The 20,239-nt window shown below is 43.0% G+C and overlaps 1 protein-coding gene across 1 annotated transcript in view; it reads right to left on the bottom strand.

Moving 5' to 3' along the window:
- The window catches only part of LOC131294231 (DNA-binding protein D-ETS-3-like), a 59,891-nt gene that overhangs the window by 9,468 nt on the left and 30,184 nt on the right, over positions 1 to 20,239 (bottom strand). Inside the window, exons 6-8 of the mRNA XM_058322275.1 lie at positions 17,946 to 17,998; positions 11,452 to 11,503; positions 520 to 709 (exon numbers count right to left, since the gene is read on the bottom strand). Of these exons, the coding sequence (XP_058178258.1) occupies positions 520 to 709; positions 11,452 to 11,503; positions 17,946 to 17,998 (295 nt within the window). The remainder of the gene's footprint in view (positions 1 to 519; positions 710 to 11,451; positions 11,504 to 17,945; positions 17,999 to 20,239) is intronic.

The following is a 20,239-nucleotide window of genomic DNA, read 5'->3' as shown; positions in this document are numbered from 1 at the left end:
CAACGGCAAGGGATGGGTGAGATTTTTCCCTTTTCCCTGGCATCAGCGTACCGGTCGTGGGGCGGTGATCGTTAAAGACAATTTGATTTACTGTGATGATTTCTTTTGTTGGCCCGAGCGTCCCCGTCACGTCCCTTGGCAAGTAGTTTTCCTTCGGTGGAAATGATTTCCCCTCGCCCCCTGAGTCGATGATGATCCTAATTCTAGCCCTCTTTTTTTTTATTTGGTTCGAGTGTTTCGTGCTGAGGCACGCAGGAGGGCTTTGTTGTAACAGATTTCTTCAAGCACCCGCACCCCTTCCCTCCCACCCTGTCATCCCCTCCACACACAAACACGCAAAAGCGATGGCGAACGATTTGTACGGTTGTGGCTAATTTTGCGACGACAGAACTAAATTGAGTGAAAATTGCAATAAAAGTGACATCAAAAGAACATTAAGCATAAATTATGTTGGTGCGTTCTCGGTTTTATTCTGGGCCCCCTCCCCCTCTCCGCCGGCTCTCACAGATACACACATACCTTAACGCTCGGCTGAGCTTGTCGTAGTTCATGTTCGGCTTGGACTTCCGTTCGCCCCAGCGTCTGGCCACCTCGTCTGGATCGGTGAGCTTGAACTCGCCGTTCGTGCCCTCCCAGGTGATGCAGGTGGCGTTGGCGGAGTCGCTGAGCAGCTCGAGCAGGAACTGCCACAGCTGGATCTGGCCCGAGCCTGCAAGCAAAAAAAAACAAAATAGCGTAGGAAAATTAGTGAAATATGGGCACGGTTATGAATATAAATATATCTAAAAGCAACAGGGACGATTTTTTCGCTCGGTTCGTTGTTGAAAGACATTAATCATTTTCCTTTCTGCGCGCAGCTCCCCAGGCGGCGCGCGGTGGCAATGGCGAAACGACCGGAAAAATGGGCGACTAATGTTCACTAAGCGTGTTCACACTAGATACAGTGTACTAAAAGTGTACGAAACACCGTACCGAACTCTTTTGCAGAACCAAACCACTTACAAGAACTCCGGCCATTCCCGTGGAGGTGTTGTGAACACATTCCGTCGTTAAACCGATGAGTTTACCACCAACGGAGCAGAGAAAACATTAATGGCGACAGTAATCGTCCCCTTCGGGGTTTCGCCGGGAAACAGAAAGGCTCGCAGCTACAAGCCGATGGGCAACAAAGGGCTAATTATCATAACATCATCAATAATAACACCCACTTTTTTCGGCACACACACACCCCTCTACAAAAGGGTCCACCCCCGCTGCGTCGTCATATCGTCCGTGCAGTGTTTGTGGAAAAGGGATCTAGGTTTCCCTCTTCGCTTTTGCAACAGACAAGGGTGTTTTTATCCCTCGTCATGTTTTGGCCACGGTCGATTCAATCTGCACGGATTATATGTGATTCATCATTAGCAAATCCACTGTTGCACGGCGCATGGTGGGAACAGTAAGCGATAAATACGAGAGCGCAATAAAAAATACACAGCCGCCCGGTGCCGTAATCGATTGGCAATAGACTAGGAAGCACCATAATTACATGTTGTGCTATCAAAACGTACTGTTTTATAACTATGTAAATGTACGAATGTTCATCTTTTGTGATTTGCATATTTAATTACATGGCAGATAGGTTGGGTGTGAGTTTTCAATAATACATTCATAGCAATATTAAATGAAAAAATATGTTCTAGAATATTAAATTGCTGATATTTGTGTTGCGTGGTTGAATGGATAACAGCTTTCAAGTTTTGTTAAGTTTTGCTACCCCCCCAAAAATAAGGTCGTGTTCAAAAACCACACACGGAGGGTAAGTAGTCCCATAATTATGCTAGTACCAATAATGGTTGTAATGGAATAAAACCCTAGCTCTACGATGAAATAAATACAATATTGGTATTGTATAAATACAATAGCGGGAGTACGTAATGTTCTTCGAATTTCTACGGAGTGTTCAAAAGATGAACCTTCCCACTCTGTATTATAGAGGCTCCAAAATTCATATTTTCCAATCAGGTTGTACTAATATGCTGGTTTCCTTAGGCACTGCAAAATGTATTGGTTTATGGGGTCTTCTGGTTTATATGGAAACAATTATTGTGTTCTTGAAAGTTTTTAATTACTTCTTATTGTTAGCTACATGACTACATTGCGGCACTATTGTTGGTACCATTACTTTATTCTATTAAATAATCTATTAAAAATCAGCTTTGGTTTTCTAAATTTCGAAAAAAGGTTTAAACAATTCGTAAGATCGTGTAACATCTCGGCCGTAAATTGAAGACAAAATGTTTCGTATTCTGGTTCTGAAAACTATGAGGCAAAAGTGCAAAAAGTAAACGTGTTTCAATCGGGCAGGATATTCCTGCAAATCTTAAGCTTTATGTTTTTTTTTAACATTCATGTTACATATCACATCATTATTAACACGTTCCGTACCACGTCACCCAAAAGTGAGTGACAGCAGCAACTAGTTCTAAAAAGTTTGAGACCCATAAATAAATGAAAATGTAACATAAAAATTATAGTTATATTAAAAATAAGCTATTTAGGAAGCTAAGTTTTTGCTTGGCCTTCGAAAACCATCGGTTTAACAAATATTTTAAACAAATTTAAAATAAAAAGATTGTACTCAAAATTGTGCTAAAAACGCTTGGTACGCAACGTGTTAAATTATTTTTATATTTGTGAGCACTGAATAAAGCATGTGTTTGACTCACTTACGAGATTTGCTTCGAAGATTACATTTGTGCTACCTCGATTTGTTTCCAAGGCTAGCAATGATGGTCATGGTTAAAATTAGTAGAAGAAATTAGGATCGGTTAATGTCAAAACCATTTGCGATTCGTTTAACTTAATGTTTGTTTATTCCCAACACAAAGTAGCCATGAATAAATTTGTTGTTCCATCAACGGCTCTATTACTATTCTGTGTAATGTAGTAACAGTCATTTTTTTACATTTTAGTTTGTTACCATAGTGGCGAATGAAGCGAAAACCCCCAGTATCACCAGCCACTACTAGCGGAAGAAAGCAAAAAAAAATATAAACAGGTAAATGTGCCATACCGGCAAGCGGAATCGGGTATTTCCGCGGTTGCCCGGGCACGAAGCAGACCCTTGATTAAATTTGTTGCCGGTTTCCGATCATTTCACACCTTTTTCCGTATTTTCCCGCCCTTCCTGCTTCCTGAGGTCCATTTCCTCCTACTTGTTGGCGATGGTTTATTGTTGCTGCGAGAGTGCGAGGGAGTCGTTGGTTTTGTTTTACTTTTTTTGGAGCCTACACAGCAGCTCCCAAACGGTCCTCTACATACACACACTCACACTGGCACATTGGAGGAACCTGGTACCTTTCTATAAGCACTTGGTTGTTGGCGTGTGTGGGCGATAAGGGTTAGGAAAAGAAAAGTAATGACCACCCCCACGGGAAAGGGGTGTTTTTCCGTGTTTCCCACTTTCTTTTTGGATTAAACCGCTCCCGGAACTGATGCCATTGTCGGGTGGACGGGGATTTCAGTCAAGTCCAGGTACCGATCGTTACTAGGTCATCCGTCTTCTGGACAAGGCACCTGGATAAGGAACTCGCCCACGGTGGCGTTATGCCCAGGGTGTGGAAATGTCGGAAAGTGTCCAAGAGGAGCGGGTTTTCCCTCTTATTGTGGTCCTTCGCTTGCTGACGCTTTGTGGCTTCCTGTTGCCTATCGCGCCTTCATCCTTGTTTTCCTGAAGGGGCCCTGCACACATAGGCTTCGACAAGGCAACATCGCCCAGACATGGAGGCTTCGAGGTTGTACTATTTTTATTTCTTTATTATCGGCCCGACTCGGTCGGTCGGAGCGTCGGAGCATGGAACGTCGCGCGAAGGCATGCCGAGAGACCGGAGGGCACGGGCGATAAGATCTGGTGAACACGATTCACTTTCAACCGACGTGTTGGGGTCGAGTTTTCCTCAGCCCCAAACCCGGAAAAACAAGGACAGCTAGAACCTGATGGCGACTCGCGTTCGAAGACGGAACGCTTGCTGAAGGAGGTTCCGGAACATCGATCGGATACGGGCGAGTTGAGGCGTGCTGGAGGGGCAGCAAAGAACCTGAAAGACCCACTTCGGCTTAGGTGGGGGTGATGTAAGTGTTTGAGCCCTCGACTACGGGCCGATTTCCCGAGAATTATTGTGCCGGGACATGCGAGGGCGAAATACAGTCAACCGTTTGCCGGTTCGGCTGCTCGTCGATGGAAAGGAAGGAAAGAATCAACCCCTTTCGAGTGAAGGGGTTTTCTTGCGAGAGAGGGTTGATTTAGGACTTCCTGGTTCGGTTGTGTGGGTGTCGGATGGACAAGCGTAAGTGGATTCCACCGACCAGCCGTTCCGTTGAGCTGGTTAAGACTGTTGAGCTTTCCAAGAAACAGATGCTTTACTTCGTTTTTTTTTATAATATTTTACTTCTTACTTGCTACAATTGAATCAACTTCGAGTGTTTTTTTTTATTTTCTACTGTTAGAGGCCTTTTAAAAACATAGATTTAAAGTAAAACATTTAGAGCACTTTGCTTGGACCCAAAAGCTTAGATGAAAGATGCTCATACATTTTTTTATGGAATTTGTTTATTATGTTTGGCTATAGATAAGTCGATCGTTTTATTGATTTCATGAGATACTGTTTTCGAAAATTATGTTTTGCCATAAATAAACCAATCTTTTTCTGGATTTTTCGAAACCATATTGATTCGAAATTCAGTTGTCGAAATTGGAAACATGTAGCAAAATTGGACTAGGTGAAGAAATAATTAACCTTTGTTATTTATACTTCAGTTATTTGTAGTCTAGAGCTGTTTCAAGCTTAAAATTAGCAGGAACGGCATTATCCGATATTAGGCAATCTCAGAATCAGATAAAAGCGTCAAACTACAATGCAATGCACCTTCGTGTTTCGTGTTTATATCTGCATATTCCAAATATTTGTTCATTTATGCACTTATTTTTCAATACTTCGTACTGTATATGAGCCCCGTGAAGGGTTTACAAATTAAAACTTGAAAACAGATGATCTACAGTAATATTCAACAGTTAGTTGGAGTTACAGTAAAAAAACAGCACAAAATAAAATCGCGGAACACGTTGTCTCATGTGTAAGGCAAGCTGAATGTTCAAATGTTGGATATGGAAAGGGTGAGAGCCCGGAAAAAACCCTGGCCTATAGTTGAAACACATCTTTTTCTTACTTTTACAACTTCTCGCGGCTTAGAATCAATATTAAATTGGTTGTATTACATTCGAAAGATTGTAATTAAAACAAAGTTTACGATAACGTTAGGAAAAGAAAACTTCTTAGAAAATAAGTCCTTGCTTTCCCGTGGAAGTTCTTCAATATGCAACGATTTCCATCGTAATGGCCATGTTTTGATACGCCATTTTGCTCACGGCGCTTTTTGTTTTACCAAATCCACCCGCTCGCTAGCTAATTACAACAACCGTGTCCCTGCTCGTTGGATTACGTTGCGGAACGGACTCCGTCCTGGCGTTTTCCACCCAACAGGAAAAAATCCGCCACATTACTGATTACCAAACAGAGAGGAAAAGAGAAACGAAAAAAACAGTAAATAGCAAAACGGGGCTGCAAAATGAAAGGACCACTCCTTCGACAGCATATTCTAACTGCCATCTGGCAGCTCCCGGTCCCGGTGGGGGGGACCTGCATAACCTGGCACCACAAACCCACCGGCGAAAATCCACCGCGCACTCGCACCGGAAATTTAATTAAACGCTTTATATTTCTTCTTGTCTTCGTTCATCTGTGCTTTTTTTTTAAATTCTTTTCCCTTCACACGTTGGTACCGTGATTTTCCACCGTCTGCTTACAGCTCTGGCCAGCCCCACCAATGTAGGCAAAAATATTAATAAATACAAACGAGTGAACATGATTTTTTGCTTCTCCGCTCGGCGCCATGTTTGCGTTTGGGAGCCGCAGGGTTCGCGGGAAGAACTGTGGCCATCCTTGGTGGTTGGTTCCGCGCTGACGCCGGCAACACCCGAAGGCCATCGACGGAAAGGTCCCGGTGCGCTCCGGAAAAGTCGGAAGGATGCGACGGCAATAGGGCGGCCGCAACCGCGTTCCGATGGCTTATTATTCATTCGGCACCAACGTTTTCCTTCCTTCGAGTGCCTGTGACTTTCCCTTGTTCCATCGCCTGCTTCCAGGAGGTTGCCTTCGGCGGTTCTTTGAAGCCCACTTTGGTGTGGTGTACAGAACCATCCTTCGTGGTTTGTGGCGTTGTTTTTTTAAATTTTTCATTTATAAATAAAACAAATCCAAATGCATTCCAACTCCGCCGCTTGTGACTGTGAACGCCTTCCGTCGGCTTCTGCTTTTGCGCCGCCCGTTTTTTTCCCTCTATTTCATTCCGCCAACATCCGGGACGATGGAGGCCTGTGCGCGAATGTTTTAGCCGGTTAATTAGCCACACGAATGATCATCGCACGCAAAACTGCTAATTAGTGACGACGGGCCCAACTAGAGGCGCATGGCCCCAGAGGAGAGTGTTCTGTCGAAGACAGAATGGGAAATTGTGACAAAATGATAAAAAAAAACAACAACAACAACAATATGCAACCCACCCTTGGATGGTTGGGGAAAGTTTTTGTGACAATAATTATCGTGTGCACGGGGGAGTGACTTATGATATTAGTTTATTTCGTTTTGGGGGATGAATAGTTCAACGAAGCGTCGAAGTGGTGGAAAACGGATGGGGGTTGGTGTGAAAAGCACCCTAATGATAACTGCTTAGTCCATCTTCAATTTTAAAAGTTCTACCATACTTTTTGCTTAACTATGAGAATGAATAATGTCTATACGGTTCTATGCATCTTTTTTACATTTACTATTTATACTAAGCATTCGCGTGAGGAAAAAACATCTAGATTCCTTGAACATATTTAAAAATAATTGTAAAAATTGTAATGGAACTTTTGGTTCTTCTAGTACTTTTCATTTTTTCATTCAGGCTTTTAAAACTGATCGAAATATAAAAGTTTCAAAAGTAGTTGAACCACTCTTGCAAAAACAAAAAACAGATACTCAAACAAAACTCTACAGAATATCTATTGTGTGGCAAGTTGAAATGTGTCAAGTTTGAAAACAATTATTGCTAAGGATGATTGAATGTAAATGTTTTTATTTTTCAACGACTTCCGCCAATATACTGCATAAGATCGTATGATATAGAATCCTGCAAAGTTGAGTCAATTCTTGTTCAAACACCAGGCTCGATAAGGAAAGAGTAAATTGCGAGAAGTGATTTTCCGGAATATTTAACTTGTTTATGTGGAATAGCTGCCTTATAGCTTAGTAGTTTAGTTAAGTTTTGTAAAAAAAAGATCAATAGACAAAATAATGTAGCATATCACTTTAGTTTTAATTAAGTTCATCTAGCAACTTCAATTCTTAAATCAGAAAACAATAAAATTTATGATTAGATTCTTCGTTGTTTATTGTCCTATTTGATCTGATCTATGAATTATAACATTTATTCAATTTAGTTATAGTTTGCTTGAAACTTTTTCAATTTTCCCGGAAACTAACCTTAATTGCATCACTTCTTTTCAGTGTTTTTTCTTCCCTTTCCAGCGTTCCCTTTTCATTCAACTAGACGCACTTTGGAGACAAGTGACTTTAAGCCACATTTAATTGTTTTCAACTTTGCCCTCCCGTGGTCAGGTCGTTGTTGTTAGTCACTTACCCGGGGCCAAAGTAAGCTCACCTTTTCACGCACTCTGCGTGAAACGTTCCCCCCGCCCGTATCTTCGTCGAGCCGCCAGGTAGGTATCGCGACATGACTTTAACCTTAAAACCGATGAATATTTCATGAGTTCACTCGAAAGCCTGTATAAAAAGGACGAACGGGAAAACACTCGTAGTGGTGCCCCTCGGCTGCCGAGTGCTCCTGACAAGGCGACGGGGTGGTCCGTTTTCGGGTGGTTTTGCTTCACCTTTTCCACTCCGTCGTGAACGTCCCGGTCAACGGTTGCACGTTCCGAAGCGTGTCGGGAGTTCGATTCGGTGGAGAGATACCTTTGGAGGGCCTTTGGTGTCGGTTCCGGTCCGGCGCGTACGGTCGGGATTTCCCGAACCAGAACGGACCTGGAAAAAGCTGGAAACGCCGTTACGGTACGCCTCTCCCCTTCCCCCTGGACGTGTGGGGCTTGGGTTTTATGTTTACTATTCCATTTGCAGCGCAAATAGTGGAGTCGTGCACCGGGGGTTCAGCTGGATTTTTCATTTCGGGGTCAGCAGGCACCGTGCGTTTGCTTTTATTACATGTCCCGGACACTCTCCACTCTTTGACACCCGCCCGGGTGGGGTTCCTCAAGGCCAATGGTGGTCGGACTAAGAGCTGTGTGTATGTCCCTTTTTTTTGGTTTATTTTCTTCCAGGAGTTGGAACAAATTTCCGACCAACAATCGGAGGGTTAGATCGGAGTGTTAAAAAATCTCAATCAAACAATTTACAATACCAATGGGCAAAGAAGGGAGGGAAGGTAAAAAAAACAACAAAAAAGAGGGCAAATGACCCTCCCGGAAACACGTTGAACTATGTTTCCCCCTTTTTTTGTTGGACTGCTCGCTTTTCAACCAATTTTGCATGATTCATTGTGGGTCGATTGTTTTACGAAACATATTAATAAGTCGCACCCGTTCCATTACCTCGATGCCGATCAGGGGAACCGAAAATGCATCGATTGCAGCCTTACTTAGGAACTCCTTTTCTTCCCGAGCCGGGGCCATTGCCACGGCGCGGAGTAACAATCAAACAAACGCACAACGGCACGCGCGGGAAAGCGCCGGGGAAAGTCATACGCCAGCAAACCGTGACGACGTTTTGACACGTGTTGGTTACAATATAGTTTTGATTGCACCACCACCTCACTCTCTCTCCTTTGCCGAACCTTGCTCGACACGTCCGCGGGGAGCAATAGCGACTTCGATAAATAGTAATAACCGGGACCGGGAGACGGAGAAGTATAATTTGCTTACCAAGAGGCTAAACGCCAACCGAACCATCCGGCCAACCCATGTGTGGGAGGGCAATGTGTAACAAATCGGTTGTGTTTTCACACCCAAACACCCGGTTACAGTAATGCGGCGCAGTTAGCAGGACCATTAGGGGCGAAAACGGGGGAAAAAAAACGCTCTGGCGAACGATTTGCGTTCGTCCATCGATGATTAGGGAATTGATTGATTGGAGGAGGAGAAAGGTACCGAGCGGACTGGAATACAAATTCCTCCATTGCCAGTAGTGTAAGGAAACATTGTGCGATTGGCGCATAATGGTGCAAAGCAATTTTGCTTTTGTTTTTTCCTTTTAAAACAGCGTTTGAATGAAAGGAAATGGGAAAAACATAATCTCCACTTTGGTGAGGGTGCTTTAAAAATATTCCCAACAAGTCAGTGCAAATTTCATTTTAGACTTTTCATAGCATGTTTTTTACACGTTCACAAGAATTTAATCAAAGCAAAAAAAAAATGGAAAGAAAACGTTGATTTTACTTGTACGACGTACTTTTTTTCATCTCAAATATCATGAAACTCTTGTAAAGCATAAAGCTAAGCAGGCATTTGCGATGCATTGCTGATGACAAAATGTTCATAAATTTCATTATCTACACAAAACAATCGCTTTTCTTTATCATAAAATTACTGGGAGCGAAAAAAATCACTGAACGTTTTAAACTGAAATCACAAGCAATAAAAAATATGCAAAAATTGCTCAGCACATGCACGCACATTAAAATGCAATTTAGCGATTGACTTAATATTAAAACACGTGAATGTAACCTGTCTTTTTATAGTATCTTACTTCTAAGATTGACTTTATTGCAATTAACAAGCGCGTTGTATTATTTCTTTTAGTTCTTAATATTTAAAATTGTCAGTAAAGACAAAAGTTTGTCGGTCTTACTTTTCTTTATTTATTTCTTTTATATATTTCTACTTATTCAGGTTTACTACTATAGAGGTGCTACAAGAAATGGCTTAGATGGACGAGGAATAAAAATATTATAATCATCTGCATCTGTCCCATTTGAAACTGCAATGAACAATAAAAAGACATTTCCAATCATGTCGACAGGCAGCGGCATTTGTCCACGCTTTCTTCGGCGCCACACTCGACCCCTGAGTTTTTCCCAGGTATGGCATAAATTATCTAGAGAACCGTCGGGGGGACGGGCGTCGCTCGTAATGCTAATTTCCCGTTTTCGGGTGGCGTTGAAAGCGACCGAAAAACGCGCTGTTCCTGTCCGTGCGAGGCGGGACAAATTGATGACTTTTCGTTTTAATGTCAAATAATTTGCTGCTTTCGTTGCGAGCCTGCTTTTTTTTCTTCTCCACCCCCGCCGGTCCGGATTTCCTCCGTCCAAGACATTAGCCGTGGGCGAGGGAAACTGTATTTTGTTTTCTTGTCGGTTTGTTTTTTGAGCTTAAGCCCGGTGAGAGGAGGGGAGAGTCTTGGGTGGGACAGTGGAAAACTAATAAGGTAGGCAGGAAATCGGTTCATAAGGTGCTCATGTTCGCTTGGGTTTCGTGAATATAGAAACACCTCACGAACCGGACAAGGTGACAAAGGACAGCGTGTAAGTATGTTTGTGTGTGTGTGTGTGTGTGTGTGTGGGGTTGTGGGTCCGTGTTTACGCGTGGAGACCCGTGGTGGACGGTGGCATTTATGAATAATCTATCCGTGGAAATGCTACCCAACGGCACCCGAACGGTGGAAAGCGTGGCCACAGAGTTACGGAAGAATCTGTTTTGGCATTCAAATTCACGCGGAAAAGCAAAACTAAAGCCCGGCCGAGGGACCCAGCCACGCCGGTAATGTGTTTCTAACCCATAAAGGAAGTAGTAATTAATCAACAACAACATCGTTTCTCGGGCATTTCCGCCCAAGCTTCCGTACAAGTTCGGGTTCCTATCGGAAGGCCCATTTCCTCCGGTGGGCGCTGTTGCTTTCGAAACGCCAGCCCGGGCCAGACCGTGGATCGGCATTTTTCCTTGGTTGTGCGCTCGTTTGCTTTCTTTTTCAGTGAAATTTTCTTTCTCATAGTTTTTTTTTGTAAGGAAAAAATGCCCTCCACCCGGGGAAAGTGTGGAAAAATCGTCCTCAATATGCCGTGCAAGCTCGCCCCGGAATCAACCCCGGAAGTATGCAGCCAAGAAAGGTCATCAGGCTTGGACTATGCAAAATTATCGATTTTCTTCGCTTCCTTCTCGCTTTATGAGTGGGTCGGATGACGGAAAGGGCCGCCGTTACCTTCACAATCGATTCGTGTCAACAGAACCACGACGAAGGTACGAAGGCTTTGATGTGTAGGTGCGAGAAGGAAAGACATTTTCACAATTTTCAGTAGAAGAACCTCCGTTAAGAAATGCAGTTGGATTCGATTGCAGAACAAACAAAATTATGTTTTTCTTACCTGAACTCGCTAACCTACTGCTAGTTGGACCAAACATCTGATATGGATCTGGAACGATAAAAGACATAAAAAAGGAAAGTCAGTGAAGGGTTTAAAATGTAAAAAATATCTCAAACATATTTCAACATAGAAAAGAAACACATGAAAAATAAAAAATAAACAAATAGATGTAAAAATTGAGCTTTTTGTGTTAATATTGAGCGAAATCAATAAATTACCTGCAACGCAGATATTATGAATCGATTGCAGCGTTCAAAAAAAGTTAATTTAAAAAACCCGCATGTGATGATTATATGTACATGGGATTTTTTCCCATTTCTGTCACTACCTTTCCTACCGATAATGATAGTTTTTGCAGCGAGCATCAATTTGGTAGAAAACTGCACCCAGTTTATGCGCCGCGTTATGCGCATTGTTGCAGCAAATGATTTAAAACACTTCGCGCGTGGCAGTGGACAATGGAAATGGGAGAAATTAAATATCCTACCCACGTCCCGCGAACCGCAACGCTCCCGGTACCAACCCGGTGTGTCGTAACACTTACCACCGCCGATGACGTGCATTGTGCAGTATGAAGCGTTTTTTAATTGCGAAAACGCAAAACTGATTGGACGCGAACGAAATGTAAATAATAATAATAAATGCGACTCGGCAGTAATATCGGGTGGGAAATGTGCGGTGGGTATTCCAACGTGGAAGCGGGGGGAGAAAAAAAATGTGCAGAGTAAAAAGGTGCCCACACATGGCGTATGGAAATGCAACGGCATAACTACGCTGTGCTGCCGTGTATATGCGCGATGTAGCAATTTTCTATGGCGGCAGGACAATGGGCTCTCGTTGCAAAAATTGATCCCCGTAGGAGTGCAAAAAAAAAAAGGGAAGCATGGAAAGTGGAACAGAAGAAAAAACATACATCGCAATGGTAAAAAATGAATTCAATAACATAAAAAAAATGTCAAGAAGCAAAATGACGTAAAATAAAAAATGAATAAATAACAAAAAAAAAAAAATCCGAACGCAAATGCAGAATGAGACTGCACAAAATATGTAGATCGTTGCACTCGCAACACCAGAGAACAATAGAAGAACACCAGCGGGAGCACGGGCAGGAGGAGAAGGCCGACCGGTAGAGTACGAGATGCGGGGCAACAGTTTGCATGAATTGTATAAAATATTATAGAAGCATAATGGAGGTGCACATTTTAACATTCAGGCGACAGTTTTCAAAATGGTATGTCGGTCGATCCTCCTCTCGGTAGAGCCGGCGTTCGGAGAGGGAGGGGTTGCGAAAATGGTCCGGAAAATTGGTAGGATTTTGTGGAGCACCCGTGGTGGGCGGATGTAGGACTGTGGAGGAGTAGAAGAAGGAAGGTGGAGGGGGAAAAAACTCAACACTCACAGATAGAATTTTAATGTCCGCCTGCTAAAGAGCCTTTGTGGCTTTCGTATGCATAGGCCGTATTTTTCGAGGAAACAAGAATGGTGCATATGAATGTCACACTGGAGCACTATAATTGTCCTCCGAGACACAGGACAAGTTGAGAGTGTACGGTTCCTCGAGCAACAGTATTTTCCTGCAACAACAAGAACTGCATTGGAGGGTGTAGGCCCAGGTTTTGTACAATCAGGAATGGTATTTCTCAGCCTATATTAACGTGAAGGAATTTAGCCCAAAATTGCCCGCAATGGACGAGAACCACATTTTGGTGTCCAGCAATATAATTCGGTATAATGAGAGGATACATGTAGCATTTATTTCAATGATTAGGACAGCTGGGGAGCCGTTTAAGCAAGTGGTTTTAGATGATTGCACTCATAAACCTCATGATGAATCGATAAAATTCTGTTGTCAAGAAAATAATTTAAAATCGAAAAGATGCAAAATTTCAAAATTATCAGTGTTCAACAAACAACACTGTGTAGTGTGTAATACATTTAAATTAATAATTATTCCAAAGAAAATTTCCAAAGATGTTACCAATATCGTCGTCCTCGATTATGTTATTTTCATATTAGTCTACGCCCGGATTTTGATCGATTAATTTAATATCTGACGTACTTTCACAAATCGTGTACATTTACTAATCGATTTGACTAGTTCGAATTGCTTTACATTTTTGTAGTGGTCGAAAGAATTGGTTTTAAAATTTAAATACATTTTATTTTATGTAAAGTCGACTATTGATTTCTATTTTCTCGGTAAATGAAATCAGATGCAGCGCAATTTTAAAATAACCCTGTTCTTCTACGTAATGTACACTTACACTTGAACACATTTGCTCTGGCTTCGAAAGGATAATGTGTTTCTGTGGACTGTATTTCAATAATTATTGCCCAACAACTTTTAATGCACTCTTGAAGCTCCGTTGAAGTGCTCTTGTCCATTGTTATATTGTGCCGCTTCTCTTCCCCAATTCAACTATGATTTTTCTCGTCTCCCAGCATGTCGGACGCAGGAAGTTGGCGGTGAAATTAAATAAAATACATACCAATAGCAATAATGATAATAACAATAGGCCGAGTGCTACGTCTGCGAAATGGTTTGACATTCACACGTCCGCGCGTGTCCCATTTTGTGCATTTACATGCACGTCCACGTGGCCGCAACCCGGGACGGAACAATGGATAATGTTTCACAACAATTTCCAACGCGCACCATTGTTCTGCGACAATTTGATGGAGAGACTCCGCTTTTAACGGATGGGAAAAATTGTGCCCGAGTTGTTTTTTTCAGTTTTGTTTCGTTCCCAAACTTTCTTCTCATGCGTTTTGAAACTTTTGATTTACCGATGATTTTTTCGGGGTCTAAGTATGGGATAACAGTTATGAACACACGATCTCAAAGGATTGCCTTATGAAAATAGGTTCTCTTATTGTTTTAATGCTTTAAGTTAAAGTCTTTTACCTTATCGTCGATTCCAAGGGATTTAAAGGGCAGCCTGTGGAACAGCGTAACTAACACACCCCGGCTTCGAACTTCCGAAGCCGTGCGAAGAAATCAATCGCAGAATCTAGCCCCATTACTGCTTCCCAGCAGCGTCGTTCACTTCCCATCGGGAATCACACTGGTCAAACAGAAAAGAAGATAAACAAACCGCCAGACTAACTGGACTCTGGGGAAATATAAAAGAAGGTGTCGAGGACTCCCACGCAAGGGTCGTTTTTGTTCCCAGATTTATGGCAGAGGGATTGGTCGGACGGTTGGTCGGACTAAGTCCAAACCATGGTAAGAAGCATTAAGCTGACGAGTAGAACCGGTAGAACGTTTATTAGATTCGGAACTGTCAACAACGACTTCGCACAGTGCCCGGCTGTTGACCGATCCCTGATATTTGTTTGTTCTTCTGATCAATCGAACTCCGTTTCTCCCGTGGGTTGTTTTGTGCTGAAGTTTTTCTTCAACTGACCCATCCGGGGTATTTTTTCCGGAAGTAGGAGTTTGACTGTTCGTCGCGGCTTGGCTGTAAGTTCCTTATCTCTGTTCCTTCCCGATACGATCGTGCATCTTTTGCCAGTAATCGCCATCGAAGCAAAGTGTATCCTAGAGACCCCACCATTCGCTACTCGCACCACCACCAGCGGACACAGCGGACGTTACGCGCGTGATTATTATTTCTTTTGCCAAATCCGGCCAAGTCACGCCATTTCCGTCCGGTAGTAACCGTTCCGTTCGCGCTCGCTCCATCGCACTCCTTGCGATAGTTAAATGAGTGGAACATTCTTCTTCTCACCTGAGGTGCCTGATTCCGTTCCTTATTTTCTTACCTGGTTTTTTTTATTCATTCTCCCCCCCCACTCCCCTATTTCCTGCTGATTTCCGGCCCCTTTTCCGACTTAGAAAACCCCCGTTTGGTAGTCCGGTTTCTTGCGCTCCGCTTGGTGTCGTAACCACGACTTCAAGTCAAGAATTTCCACCCGGGGCCACTTGCAGAAACAATCGTGACCCCGAAAGGAGTTTTCCTTCCCGCTGGCACCGGCGAGACGGAATGTACCAGGAACCAGTTATTATTAAATATTTTCTCAACTTTTCTTTCCCTCTTCCTTCCGTAAGTCGTTAGGGCGCGCACCACCGGAGACGAAGTGGACCAACACCCACCCGGGGTCGCTATTTGCTATAGTGTCGCATGCATATGTGTGTGTGTATTGTATGTGCGTTAAGGTACGAATTGTTATTTTCCTCTAGGACATGCTTTTCCGGAGGTCACAGGGAAACACCGTACGCTTTCTGAAAGGGTATATGAACGTCGAGGTAGTTAATGCCACTTGACTTCTGGACCGGTTTTGGGTGGAGTGTGGTGAGAGTAGTTTTGTCCCTGGCAGTGAGGTGGAACCCCCCCCCCCCCCCCCCCCCCCCCCCGTGCCGGTCGAAGAAGTCAGGCAACGTCATCAGACGTCCTTCCACCGAACTTGCTCAAATCCGGACTCCACACGGTGGACCCATAGGTCCAACGTGGTGTTCCAGAGTCGCACTCTCATGCACTCGTAAACTTCCTGTTCCTGATTTTCTGCTTTCTTCGTGTCGCCAAACCCCAAGCACCTTCATCGGAACAGGGACGCAATAAAACCGCCACCCGAAAGGAAAGCGAACATTATCGAAGGGCGTATACCGAAACAGTAATATAGACATTTTCACAATCGTAAAATTAAATTACACCGGCTTCCGTTTGCACGTGTGCTTGTACGTCATTTTTCTTCGCTATGTCGTCGGGATTCTGATTCTCCGGTTTGATTCTTATTGGATTTTTTAAAAGCTCCAAGCTAATTTCACAATTTTAAAACTGATGCCCACTGGCTGCAGATCTCCGGAAACGAGGACACGACCTGGAACTCGTGTGAGATTGGAGTAGCGAGAAAAGGCACCTAATTGTACCACTTTCTCATCCTGCCAACCTCCCGAGAATGTGAAGCTGCACTCTCGAAAGTGCATAATATTATAATTAATCTCTCAGTCGTTTGCTCCTCCTTGACCATGGACCGGAAGTGGCACGAGTGGGTGAGCAACAACGCCACATTTTAAAAAACTTCCTCCTCCGGCCACACATCCGTGCACGGATCGAGCTCCTTTCGGTTTGGCTCGGGTAAAAATGAAACGCATGCAGCCGGCCAGAAATAAGCTGCGTTGGCGTCATCGTTCCGGGCCCGGAAAGAAAGGGAGGATAATTATTTAATCATATTTAATGAGTTAACAGTGTCGCTCTGTCGTTGGCTTTCATTGCGGTGCAGTGTCGCATAATTTGCATATTTTAGTAACGCATAGGCTGTCGGTTGGTTTTTTTTTCCTTTTCTCGTTTTGCTTGCATGGTTCTGCGCAAAGAATTAAATTTGTGGATTTGTAAGGGTTTGTTTGCGTCGGGGTTGAATTTATGTCCACTTTCGGAAGGAACAACCATCGTCAGGGGGATCATAAAAGTGACCCTCTCGGGTTCGTAAAGTTTTCACCCTTTCCGGTCACAGGGTGGTGACGATTGTTTTATCGAATTGTGGACAGGATTTTCTTTACCGCTTCGAAACGGGAATCGCGTGTGTTTATGATCACAGAGTTTATGATTCCCATACCAATGATTATAAACACTTACAACTGTGTTTAATTGAGAAAGCAGTCTTAAACGTTAAAACTCTTAATTAGTCTCCTTCAATTCGATCCCACTATCGAGTTTCCTTAAAAATGTTCGTCATTTATTCTTAAAATTAAAGGGATGTTAAAATAGGTTAGCAATTATAACAAATTAGAACTAATGATATGTATTACAGAACATAGAATTGAAGATTTTCTTTAGATTTGTTTTCATAGATGTGTTCTTGTTAATTTATCGTTGATAGTTCCTGTTAAATTAATTTCAATCGCCAAAACATGCCGGAAAAGTAAACCCATGTTAAAAAAGACGCTACAATTTGTAATATGTTTTCGTAAATATGTATCATCATTTTATGATTCTGTTTTTGCAATTAAATTTATTAAAATTTAAGTGCATGTAAAGCAACAATAAGTCGTTGAGGGTTGAGTTATCTACTCTTTACTGGCACTTTAAAGTTTCCTTGAAAAAGAAGAAACGGGACGAAAAAAGGGTAAACTATTTGAATCGATGCATGTTGAATCAATTGTCACAAAGCGTAATTAGCGTTCGAATCCACCGACCCACAGCGAGACTACGAAACGAATCCTTTTGCACGGGGTTAGTGTTTTAAATTTTACTTTTATTTCATCAGACGACAACTAACGGGCTTTTTGTCTACAAAAAAAAAAAAAACAAACAAATATATTTTATTGTTATAGTTGCGGATCTAAATTCCATCTGCACGGAATGCGTAACGATCGTCTATTGTTTTGAACAATCCTTCTCCCGTGAAGAGAGTTAGAGAGCGGTTACTGAGTGGCTGCATTTGGAGGTTTTTTTCTGGTCGAGGAAATCAAAAGTGCATGGCCAAAAAAAGGAAAAGCACTCCAGCGGGATTCGGTCCATCGATACATTTGTTACCAACGGATGGAGGATCACTTGACGGAAGTGTGTTTGTGCGTTTTGAGTGGTTTTCCGGGCAGAGTGGTAGAGAGACATTTTTTTGTGTGTGTAAAATTGCCTTCACCTCTTCGGTGGCCGTCAAATGGGAGCGTCTCGGAAGCGGTGTCCGTGAAACGTAGCGAATAATATATATTCAATTAAGGGTGGAAAGAGATCGTTTGAACGACTTTCGTTGGCGACATTCGTCGGCGTGGAAGGGATATGAAGGGCCATCGAACGAGGTTTATACACATTCTTTTTACGGGATTGTAAAAGGGAGCGTTTTACGAGGAGCCTCATCGGCCGGTAAGGATCTTGCATACGATTTATTTTTGGCCCGTTCCCGACAATGGTTACAATCGAGTAGGCGGCTGTTTATGACACACTTGCTTGAGACGCTTTAATGTGAGTTGTGTAGGGAAATTTGGGTCGCAATTGTCCTTTCGAAATATTGTGACAGAAGCCGGAGTGTTGCTACCGGTTCAATGGGGCAGCACAATCAGGAGGAGTGTTCGTGCGACGGTTTTAAATTACAATGGATTGAAAGTGAAGAGTAAAACCTACCGAAAGCAGTTACAACCTTTCGAAATACAAATGTATAAATTTTCCCCCAAGAGTTAAGGTGTGTTACAAATCTTCTTATTTAACAAAACTTAGCAGATTTGATTGATTGCAAATCCTTGCACAGAGGGGGAAAACAACCTAAACTGCAAAGTAAAATTCTTTACTTCCAAACTACGCAGCAAACCTTCACAAACGCCTCTTTTTAGCCCAAAAATGTGTCTATTTGCATTTCCAATTAGTATTCGCAAGGATAATGTAAAACTAGCTATTTTTCTACTGCCAGAATGGCCAGTTCATCATCGAGGGTGAGTACGATTGTAGCGTACATGTTTATTTTTCGTTAGTTGATCGAGAGATTTTTAAACAAAACTAGCTGAAAACCTCCCAAAAAACAAACCAGCAGGTCAATGCTGTGTGCAGAAAAGATATGTTCGTGTGCACAAAATATGTCTCTCGTCGGGCGATATTTGCCGAATCCTTTTGTTGGCCTTTTTTTTGGGAGGTGTATTATTTCTTCTGCAAAATATAAAACCCTACCGGAAGATCGTTCTTGACTGGGTGATTTTGGTCCGCTTTACAAATCCAACGAGCCCTCCCGTGAAAGCAGGGATACGCCTAATCCCGGAAAGGGGTCGACCGGTCGTAGGAATTGAAGCAACACACGAAAAAAAGGACAACCGATGGTTCGATTCTAAAGCAGGCAGGGAGGTGGTGGCATCGAAAGTACAAAAGGCACGCACACGGAACATGCGGCATGTTTGCATAGATTTGTTACCAAAATCTGGCTTTATTCTTTTCCGTGTCTTTCTTTTTATCGGATTGTCACACACATGCGCCCATGTTCAAATCGCATCACCCGAACCCAACAGGATGTCGAACCCCGGAGCGGAAACATAACCTAACGAACCTGTGCGACGGTCTTTATTTCTGGCATCTCTGGTAGGTCTTTTGATGTCGCTGGCCACAAAAGGAAAGGCTGGTTCGTTTTCTCTGTTTTACGTTCTCGATACTGTAGAGTAGATTTACAACTGTTGCAACAACCGTTCAACCGTTCGATATTTGGGCAAATAAACGCCGGAATCGATTGATCCTTTGAATAAATCATAAGATATTGAGCATAACGAGCTGATTTGAAAAGAAAAGAAGCTCTTTTTATCAAATAAATACCAATCGGGTTTCTTGGAAGCGCTCCTTGATTTGGTTTTTATGACTCAACATCATTTTCACGAGAAGCCCGACTTGCACTTTTCCAAGCAATCGGGAACTCGTCTAGAGCACATTAATGTTCTGGTCAAGCAAACAGGATCAACTTTCCACCAACGGACCCACACCGTCTATCAACCGGAGTCATATGTCTTTCCCTGACCCTGGCCAGAGAACCTTCCCCCCCGCCAATAAACACCAATTTCGGCGAAATGGGCGCAAACAGAGCGACCGATAATGAAGTAGGAAAGTTGGCAAACACACATCGCACATAATTAAAAGCCGTAGCCGAATTAACCGGTGGCCCTGGCGGGAAAAATCCCTGGACATCGACCGCCCGACCATGTGGGTTGATGGTTGGTTTGTTTGCCTTCGGGACGGGTCGAAGTCAGTGCTAGGCGACCGGTATCGGCTACTGAATACTGCAGGGGCCATCGCCTGGCGAGGGTTAGGAACGCATCTACCGAAGCTGCGTTGAAGCGCTGGGTGGGAAAAGTGTGTGTTCGATGGTCGTTTTATGTGTT

Source organism: Anopheles ziemanni, chromosome 2 (genome assembly GCF_943734765.1).
Source record: "Anopheles ziemanni chromosome 2, idAnoZiCoDA_A2_x.2, whole genome shotgun sequence".
NCBI lineage: Eukaryota > Metazoa > Arthropoda > Insecta > Diptera > Culicidae > Anopheles > Anopheles ziemanni.
This window is presented reverse-complemented; position numbering and strand designations above follow the sequence as displayed.